Source organism: Triticum dicoccoides, chromosome 6B, assembly GCF_002162155.2.
Source record: "Triticum dicoccoides isolate Atlit2015 ecotype Zavitan chromosome 6B, WEW_v2.0, whole genome shotgun sequence".
Taxonomy (NCBI): domain Eukaryota; kingdom Viridiplantae; phylum Streptophyta; class Magnoliopsida; order Poales; family Poaceae; genus Triticum; species Triticum dicoccoides.
Genome location: NC_041391.1, coordinates 160,677,257 through 160,688,107, shown reverse-complemented (window position 1 = coordinate 160,688,107; position 10,851 = coordinate 160,677,257). Strand labels below are relative to the sequence as shown.

At 43.0% G+C, this 10,851-nt stretch overlaps 1 protein-coding gene across 1 annotated transcript; it reads left to right on the top strand.

The window, feature by feature from the left end:
• The first annotated feature begins 6,213 nt into the window (after window positions 1-6,213).
• Window positions 6,214-6,949, top strand: LOC119326129. The gene is made up of 2 exons (XM_037599834.1): window positions 6,214-6,360; window positions 6,476-6,949. Exons 1-2 carry the CDS (start codon window positions 6,273-6,275, stop codon window positions 6,739-6,741), a joined length of 354 nt encoding a protein of 117 aa, XP_037455731.1. The 5' UTR covers window positions 6,214-6,272; the 3' UTR covers window positions 6,742-6,949.
• Window positions 6,950-10,851: the final 3,902 nt, after the last annotated feature.

Below are 10,851 nucleotides of genomic sequence, written 5' to 3'. Positions count from 1 at the left end.
TAGATGCTTATTTTTAATGACTTATTACAACTCAGAAATAAAAAGAAAAAAATAAATATAGCAGAAAAGAAAAAAAAACTATATAAAAAGATACTCAGAAATGAATTGAAGCAAAAAATAGTTTTGATTAACTGTACTAAAAAAGGAGCATAGATGCTTATTTTTAATGACTTATTACAACTCAGAAATAAAAAGAAAAAAATAAATATAGCAGAAAAGAAAAAAAAACTATATAAAAAGATACTCAGAAATGAATTGAAGCAAAAAATAGTTGTGATTAACTGTACTAAAAAAGGAGCATAGATGCTTATTTTTAATGACTTATTACAACTCAGAAATAAAAAGAAGAAAAAATAGTTGTAATTAACTTTACTAAAATATGAGCATAGATGCTTATTTTTAATGACTTATTACAATTCAAAAATAAATAGAAGAAAAAATAGTTATGATTAACTTTACTAAAAAATGAGCATAAATGCTTATTTTTAGTGACTTATTACAACTCAGAAATAAAAAGAAAAAAATAAATATAACAGAAAAGAAAAAAACTATATAAAAAGCTACTCAGAAATGAGCATAGATGCGCTTATAGAGGAAATTCAAATTAAATTCATAACAAATTTCAAGAGAAATTCATATGGATTTGGCCTAAATTTCTTATATAAGGGCATCTATTTTCATTTTCAGAGGAGCTCAATAAGGCAGAGAGGGAGGGGCTTATAAACCGGTCTGATTCCCCTCCGGTTGGCGAGGTGGGACTAAACTTTGGCCGCAACGAGGACCAACCCTTTAGTCCCGGTTGGTGGAATGGACCGGGACTAATGGTCGTCCTTTGGTCCCTGTTCAGCCCACCAACCGGGACCAATGGTGGTGGGCCAGGAGCGAGGGCCATTGGTCCCGGTTCGTCCCACCAGCTGGGACCAATAGGTCCAAACGAACCGGGACCAATGTCCCACGTGGCCCGGACGGCCCCTGGGGCTCACGAACCGGGTCCAATGCCCTCATTGGTCCCGGTTCTGGATTGAACCGGGACTAATGGGCTGGACCGGCCTGGACCATTGGCCCCTTTTCTACTAGTGCGTCCTCATGTTTAGCACACGCTCAGTATGACAAAAGGATATTTTAAATTGTTCCCAAGAGTTTGGCAAAGAGTTAAGAGCAACCATAACTTGAACTTCTTTAGGGAAAGGATACCCAGCATTCTTTAGTTCCTCTACTAGCACACATAATTTATTCAGATGTGCACTAACAGTAGTGGTTTCTGTCATCTTCGCAGTCAAAAATTGATTCACCAAGCTAAGAACTTTGATAAGTGAAACTTCCCCAAAGTCCTTTTCCAATCTCCTCATTATTTTGCGAGCTGATTCCTCTGGTTCATATTCTCCGGCTAGAGAATCAGACATGGATCCAAGCATAAACACTCTAGCCTTTTTGTTGTCCTTAGTCCACTGAGAAATTTCCGCACGGTAGTTTCCCCTTTCCTCATCTTCAGCCTCGTCAGATGGTTGGGTAGGCTTAGATTGAGTAATGATATAATCAATGTTCTCAGCAGTGAGGAGAAACATGATCTTTCTCTTCCAGACAGTAAAATTTGAACCATCCAATTTACAAGATCTAAGTAATTCAACAAACACACTGTTGGAAGCCATTGGGAAGGATGATTACCGTAGCAAAATTCCAGAAATCAATCTGTTGCAGCAAGCAGGAATAAGTAAAGGCCGTGACCTGCAGATTCAGAGTACCCAACAGCGGCTCGTGTGGCTTGGTGACTTCTCTAGGCAGAGGACTTGGAGCAGCGGCGATTCCAGCAGGTCGGAGGTCCCGGCTGGTTGACGGCGAGCCGACGGCCACGGTCGGGACAACGAGGCGGCGACCACGGCGGGGACGGCGAGACGGCAAGGCGGCGAGGCGGCGGCCGTCCAAGACGGGGACGTCGAGGCGGCGGCCGCGGCGAGGATGGCGAGGCGGCGGCCGCGGTCGGAAGTCGCAGGAGGCGGCGAGGTTGGGCGTCACGAGATCGGGCGAGCAATTTCGGCGAGATCGATTTTTGTGGCTTGGTTCCGGCTATGGCAAGAGTACGAGTACGCAGTGGAAGTTTTTTTTCCAGGAAAATACAAGCGTTTGACGCCCTTTTTCCTATCTCAAATAAAGAGATATTGTACGACCGTCAAAACTTGTTGCAATCTGCTCTGATGCCAATGTTGCGAAAATAACATAGCACGAGTATATTTGTCTACCCTCTAATTCCTCCGCCAAGTCCGTGGTGCAGCTCACAATGCGTATATGAGGCTAGAGGGTAGGGACATATTTATACTCATATTCCTGAAAATTCAAATCCGTATCTGGATAGAATTTAGTTAGACTCCTAATCGAATTAACCAACCACGATCATAACCGATTATTTTCCGAGTCAAATTCCTGCTTATCCCTAAGCACATATATGTGAGATATATGCCACATTTAAATAGTATATGATTTCTATTTAAACGTGTAGACTTATCAATCTAAAGAGCTGAACCTGTAAATAGCCTAGCCAATTCCAAACATATACTGTGCCCAGGCAAATAATTCCAGTATACATATACATACTGTATAGTATAGTTTGTACCCAGCTCCTTGAGTAAATTTCCTCAAGTTCAATTGCAAATTTTTGTACCAATCATTCATACACCAATTCCGTATGATTTCATTCATCAACCAAATAAATGTAGTATATAATGTTTTGGAAGACACCAAAAATTCCTACAAAATCATGGTCGCAAGTCACATCTTCGTGATTCACTTTGCCATCAGCCTCCCCGCCTAGACCACTACCTCTCCTCCTCCCCCCCGTCGTCAGCAACTGTGGGAACAAGGTGACACCCTGTAGTGACGGCCGAGAGGATGGAAGGTGGAGGTGCTGCAATTCGGAAGGACGAAAATAGCATCTACAACGGCGGTTGGTAAAGGATGACCGGTGAGGGAGTCATGAGCAGGGGAGGAGGAATCGAGTGCCGCAACCTCCCTTTGGAGGAACCCTAATGCGCGAGGGGAATCGAGTGCTTGAGATGAGAGGAGAGGGGATCGACACTGCTTCCGTGATGGCGACGTCATCCCAGAACCACGCCGTAGAGCATCTCCGCGGTAGCACGATGCGTTAAAAAAGTTTTACATTGCTGAAATATTGTTTTTGCGCACCAGAAGTTTATCAGACGCACAAAAAACCGGTGCCCAACCCGGCGGCCCCACATGCAGCAGCCCGCGCCCCAAAATTTGTAGCCCAGCAGCCCGTGTGCGCTAAAGGTAAAGCATCTCCAACAGGCGCGCAACCGTGCGACACGCTAAAACCTTTTTACAACACAAAAATAGCGGATTTTTGCGCGCGGCAGAGCGCTGGCTCCAGCGGCCGCTGCAAAATATGGCGCGTGCGAGCAGCTCCAGCAGGCGCACTAACTTACAGCACGCGCGAGTAGCCGGTGCTTGCAAATAAGATTTTTACATGTCCATTTTGATAATATGATGATGTTTCAAACATTAAACAGATATGCAAAAGAAATACATAATATAGTTCAATTGCATGACACATCAACAATCATGCCACATCATCATCCAATCAAGTGCAAAATCACCCAACCAAGTTCATGACACATAAAAGTTCACACAAACAAATAGCACATCAACAATCATACCACATCAACATCGTCCTCCTCTACCTCCGATTCTTCATCCTCATCCAAAGACGACTTTTTCTCCTCCTCTTCATTGTCGCATGTCGCATCATCATGGGGCTCGGAAGGTGTTCGCAAGATCTCCAAGGACATCATGCGAAGGTATGTGAGGCACACCGGAAGACATGCGTCCACCCATGTCACCCGGAGGTGCTCCCATGCCTCCCATGCGAGACCCAAAACTCATGCCTCCTATGCCTCCCATGGTAGCTTCGAAGGCACCCATGCCTCCCATGCCGTCCATAGTTGACATATATGTCTCATCATTGAAATTACAAAGTATGTACAAGAAAACTAAGCTATCCATTCATGTAAAAAAACGACGAAAAATCATACCTTGTGGGAATTTCATCAAACACCTTGTGCGCATCGGCTGCCGGCGAAACAAGCAAGCTCGCCGGCGCTTCGATCGGCGCCGCATCCGTCACACGCCCTGCAAGTTTCTTCTTCGGCCACCAAGAAGAGCCGCCCGTCGCTTTGTTCTTCTTCCCGGACACCTTGCCCGCCTTCGCCGCTGCATTTGGTCGTTCAAGAGGGGGCCACGTGGCTTCACAGCGGGCGTCGGCGCGACGCCACCCGCCGAGTCCGTGGCGCCATGAAAAGGCCGCACACGAGACCGGTGCTTGGAGGAGGGCCGACGGAGGCGAAGCCGAAGCTCAGCCCTGCGCTAAGGTTTGTGCCAGCGGCGACAGCGGCGACGGCGGAGGGGTCCCGGGTGTAGCAAGGGGTTCGGTGGATGTCGGCGCGGCTGTCCATCGGGCGAATTTCGCCGGCGGCGGCGCGGGGCGGGGTGAAGGTGGGGCGGCCGGAGAGGAGAGGGTGGCGGCAGTGCGGCGCGGGTGCTCGAGTGTCCAGCGCGCGGGAGCGGGCGCATGAAATAAGCGGCACACAATGCCGTTTTGCTCCGCGCGCTGAACTAACTATACCGCACACGCGTTTTTTGCACGTCCGCTGTAGCGCCCGAAACGGCTGCGCGCATAAAAAAGTTAAATTTTCCACTCGCGCGCCTGTAGGAGATGCTCTTACACCTTTGTTTTTGTGCGTGCTCTATTTTACAGCTTCTGCTGGAGCGCTGTTTTTTTATCTTTCGTGCGCCAAATAGGCGTTTTTTCCAGCGCGCGGCTTATTAAGCACATCTGTTGGAGATGCTCTGAGGAACCTCGTTCGAGGGAGGAGTGGATCTAGATTTGAGTTGGATTCGCGACGGCGTATTTTTTCTTGTGTAGATTTTTTACCTGTCTTGTGTAGATTTTCAGCGGGGTGGATAGGCGAAAATCTCTACTTCAGTGAATGGGCCAACCAACTTTGAATAGTTGATAAAAACTACTCCCCCTGTCCTATAATATAAAAATGTTTTTTAAGCTATGTTAGCTTGAAAAATATTTTTATATTATGGAACGGAGGGGGTATAGTCGAGTAGTGATTCGATTTACCCCTAAAATAAAAGTTGTGATTTTTTTGGTAAATAGTGATTTGATTTGGTAAAGAGTGATTTGATTTGGAAATAAAAACACGCATGCAGTTGTTTTAGTGAGTAATGATTTGATTTGATCAAATTAATGTATGATATTGTTTTGGAGAATGTTGTTTTGGAGAACTGCCCACTTCATTGTGTTAATGGACGCGTCAAATGGCCGGCCAAAATTGGTTGCGGTTGAGAGAAAGATTGCATGTATAACACTTGCGGGCGTAATATAGGATTTGATGAGGGATTAGTAAGAGGTGAGACGAGGCTACCAACTCCCCCATTAAGAGTATTTGATGGCACCACATATCAAGCCTTACATATTATATATGTGCGTGTATCATATTAGAATTAATGACTCTTTAATTACTGATAAATATTTATACTACCTTTGTCTCAGTTTACAAGGCGTGCGCGTACCCCTAAGTCGTCAATTTGACCAACCTAATATAAATAATATATTACAAAAAATACACCAATATAAACTTCAGATGTTCTATTTTCAAAAGATATAATTTTTGTGTTATATACTAGTTTATATTAGGATGATCAAATTGGCAACCTAGGTATACGCGTAGGACTTGTAAACTAAGATAGATGGAGTATCTTTGTTTTCCGTGGCAACGTAAGGACACTCACCTAGTGATCAACAAACATTAATGTAACGCCAACTATAGATGATAACATTTATATGAGAAGAAATCGGTCAATCTCTAATTAATCTCTACAACTATTTGATGGCAGCACATATCAGGCATTACATATTATATAATACTATGTGTGTATCATAGTAGGATTGATGACTCTTTAATTATTGATAAATATCTATATCTTTGTTTTTCGGTGCCAACGCAAGGACATTTACCTAGCGATAAACAAACATTAATGCAACGCCAACCATAGATGGTATTCGTGCATTAGTGTTCCACCAGAATATATGATACGAATTGATTAACCTCCCCCTTGGCCAAAGAACCGCTGGCTCACGCGTATATATATGATTATACGAACACCATCACACAACACACAAAGCATCCATCGACCAAACAGACAACACCGTCTAGAACAAGAGGATTAATTAGCTAAGCCAGTCATTCACCATGGCACATGCTAGGAACAACACGCAATTTCTGTGCTTGGCCGTAGCTCTTCTAGTCACGTTGGCCTCCCTGACCTGCAACGCCAAGGGTATGTAGAGTAGTATTTCTTACTACGTGATGCTTCATTCTTCCATTGTTTCTTTCATATGAAACAGCCACGTGCTAATTGTTTGTCCCTTCTTTGCGGGCGTGTGCGCATGCAGACACGGATCCTAACACATACAGTGAATCTGTGTCGAAATGCAAGAGACCGATGGATGATTATGGCATGCGCAACTGCGACAAAGTATATTGTGCAAGGAACAAAACGGAAACTAACATATACTGTCAATCTATGTGGGAATGCAACAAACCAGTTCATGATTATGACCAGCGCAAGTGCCGAAACTTCTGCGTAAGCATGGGCTACGACTACCTCAGGAGCTATTGTGAGCACCACCCCTACCCGTACTGCTGTTGCCATAAGTAATCTCAATTCGATGGCTTTGGGTGATATCTGGATGATGATGCTTGTCATGTGCTACTTACAAAAGCTGTAGCTGTTTGTGTGTGTGTGTGTGTGTGTGTGTGTTCATCTCATCCCATTGTAATAACCAAAGCAGTTCATCATTACTATCCGTGGAATAAACATGATTTCCCCGCAAAAAAGAAAGAATAAATATGAGTAGTTTCTGTCACACCCACCGTGACTCAGTGCAGAGCTTGAAAGAAGAAGAAAGCACGAGAAGTAGCCTGGGCTAGCTGGGCCGTGGACGACGGGACGGCGATAGAAAAAAGCCCAGACCAAAGTTGGCCTGTACGTAAATTGAGTGGAAGAGAGGGCGCGCGGGAGCTCCTAGACGAAGCTTCAGGCGCCCCTTCGCCGAGGTGGAGCACGCAGCCACACTCTTGGGCCCGATCCAAACACACGCTCGCTGGCTCTGTTAGGTCGGTTTGGTTGTTGACTGGTCGTTGGGTTCGCTGCTGACTGGTCAAGCTTGACCGGTCAACCATTGACTTTAAAAAATTAAAACATTTTTTGTTAAAAAAAGAAAAAAAAATCATGAATTAAAAATGTACATGAATTTTCAAAAAATTTCATCAAATTTTAAGTTCATCGTTTTTTAGGAGTTCACGCATTTTCAAAAAAAAATCATAAATTTGAAAAGGTTTATCTTTTTTTCAAAAAAGGCGCAAAAATAAAAAACACATTTATTTTGAAAATAATTTCACACATTTAAAGAAGGCAAAGAAAATAATAGAAAAACGAATAAAACATTAAAAGCATCCATGGACCAAAAGACAACACCGTCTAGAAGAAGAGGATTAATTAACTAGCACTAGTAGAAAACATGGCTTTGCTTGGGGCCTGGCCAGCCCATTAGTCCCGATGCAGTCACGAACCGGGACCCATGGGGGCATACGTCCCGGTTCGTGAACCCATGGGGCCGGCCGGGGCCTCGTGGGCATTGGTCCTGGTTCGTCTGGACCCATTTGTCCCGGTTCCTGGCACGAATCGGGACCAATAGGCCTCGCTCCTGGCCCACATACGTTGGTCCCGGTTCGTGGCTCGAACCGGGACAGAAGGGGGAGCTTTAGTGCCGGTTCGAGCCACGAACCGGGACAAATGAGTTGCCCATATATACATCCTCGCCGCAGCAGAGCACTCCATAGTGCTCTGTTTTTTTCTGGCCGGCGAGGGGAGGGCATTTGGGTGCTCTAGCTCACCTCCTATGCACATGAGGTGTTCGATGAAATGCCCGAGCCACACTAGTTAAGTTTTCTCCTCTCGAAGTTCGACCTCCAAGCTTCATTTTTCCCGAGATTTGCATAGGTTTAGCGGTCCGTAACGTCCCGTCCCCGTCTTCACCGCCGTCGATCGTCCGCGCCGATCTCGTCGCCGGCACCATCGTGGTGAGCCTCTTATTCTTATCTTCTTTTTGAAAGAAAAAAAATTCTTACTTCAGATAGATACTTGTCTAATTTTCTTACTTTTATTATTCCTTGTTATTATATAGTGCGATGGTTTTGGTATCCGCCTCGTCGGCTCTCATCCTGTCTATGATTCGGATGTGGTATATATTATCTTTTTATAACTATTTGGTTTATTTATTGTTTATGACAATTATGCCGACCAACGTGACATAGATTTTATTTATCTAGGAGGTGGTTGAACCGGAAATTCCAACCGACCCTATTGTCGAGAGGTTAAATTTAGTTGAAGAAGAAAGCAATTACTTGAAGGAAAAAATAAAAAAAATCAAGGAGGAGAAGATGATATTGGAGTTGCATGTTGCGGATGTTGTCGATGATCACAAGATCAAGATGGATGCAATGCGGTGGAAGATTAGAAAGATTAGAAAGATTAGAAAATATGCCATTCATACGGAGACTTGGTATCATTATGCCGTTGGATCAATTGTTACCTTGGTTGTGATTATGATCGATTCAATGTATGGTTTAAATAGATGCTCTCGGGAGCTATATGTTGTTTAATTTGAACTATGTATGTATTTTGGTTTTAATGTGATGATGAACTACTATTAATTTGGTCACTTATCAATCCATGTGAATCTGTAATGGTTTTTGACACACATAATTATATATAATGCACGCAGATGAATCGGTAATGGATGTACGGTGACAGACACACCTCCGAGTACATTAAGGGCCTGCATAATTTTCTCGAAGTGGCTGAGGCAAACAAGCAGAATGGTTTTATGTGTTGTCCATGCCCTAACCCTCTCAACTTTTTAGCACATGCTATGTGGGTGAAATAATGATACCATGCCAACTTTCAACCTTTTCAGAGTTTATTTGAAATGCTTTTCAATTTCAGGGTCTTATAGCTAAAAAAGTCAGTAAATGCATGAAAAATAAAAAATGAAGTCAGAAAGGGTTGAAAATTGATGATGTGGCTTTGAATGGTGCATTTTGAACACACAAAAAGTCTGAAGTTCAAATAAGTTCAAAAAATGAAATCCCTTTGTAACAGATGAGTTTTCGTATGAAACCCTGATACTTCGAAAGAGATTGTCCATTTTGTACACGAAGTGTATTCAGTTTTTCCCATAACCCTCTCAACTTTTTAGCAGATTCTATATGGGTGAAATAATGATACCATGCCAACTTTCAACCTTTTAAGAGTTCATTTGAAATGCTTTTCAATTTCAGGGTCTTATAGCTAAAAAAAATCAATAAGTGCATGAAAAATAACAAATGAAGTCAGAAAGGTTGAAAATTGATGATGTGGCTTTGAATTGTGCATTTTGAACTAATATAAAAAAGAATGAACTAATATAAAAAAGAATGTACTAATAGTAAAAAATTAACTAATAGCTAAAAGAATGAACTAAAAATAATCAAGTAAAATATTCTGTTATGATCAACAAAAACAAAACTGTAATATTCTTTAATAGAAAAAAGAAAATCAACTAAAAAACTTTTATAAAACTCTAATAGCAAAAGGAATCAACTAAAAATCTTTTATAAACCTCTAGTATTTTTAAAACTAAAATTATATAAAGTTTACGCAACTAAAATTATCAAAGTATTTTCTATTCAAAACATGAAAAGCAGAAAGAATTATCATAAATAATTTTCTGTTAAAAACTTTAGTAGCAATTTTTTTTTCATAAAGAATTTTTTGATAGAAACTAAAATAACAAAATCTGTTTTTAAATATAATGATAAAACACAGTAATATTAAATAGCAGGAAAAAGAATCACTCAAAATATATTTTTATAGTGAAGTTATTCACAAAATAGTGATTGATACAAATTTCAAAGAATTAAAATTTAAACTATTCAAATTTGGAAACTAATGGAGTAACAGAAAGTCTATAATTATTCTGACCTAAAAGCAAAAAGAATAAAAAAATAAAGCAAAAATCAAAAGAAAATAAATAATTCAAAAAACAAAAAAATACTAGAAAAAAAATGCCGCTAATGGGCCACACGGCCTGCATACGACTAGAAACCCATCTGTACATGTGTCAGGATGCAGGCCCGCAGGCCCAATAGGCCCAACATGACAGTGACAAGTGTAGGCAAGTACTGCCTGCATATTGGAGAGGAGCTCAGCACCTGAGCCGCAACGCAGCTTATAAACAGGTGCTGAGCTCTCTCAACTAGCGAGGTGGGACTAAACTTCAGCACCGCGCCAGCACAAGGCCTCTGGTCCCGGTTGGTGGCACCAACCGGAACCAATGCTCCCCTTTGGTCCCGGTTGGTGGCACCAACTGGAACCAATGCCCCCCTTTAGTGCCGGTTGGTGCCACCAGCTGGGACCAAAGGTCCCTGTTTCCCGCCCTTTGGGCTGCTGAAAAGAGACCTTTGGTCCTGGTTGATGGCACCAACCGGGACTAAAGAGAGGCATTGGTCCCGGTTGGTGCCACGAACCGGGACCAATGCTCTGGGTATATAAGAAAGCACTTAGGAAATTCTAGTTTTCATCTCGCATTTGCCCCGCCTGACGACGCCGACAACATCGATGCCGCCAGGCTGCCCCGATGCCGCCCCCGCCATCGCCGTCCCAGTCGCCCGTGCCCGTCGTCGCCGTCGCCCGCGTCCTCGCCGTCGCCGCTCGCCGCCCCGGCCC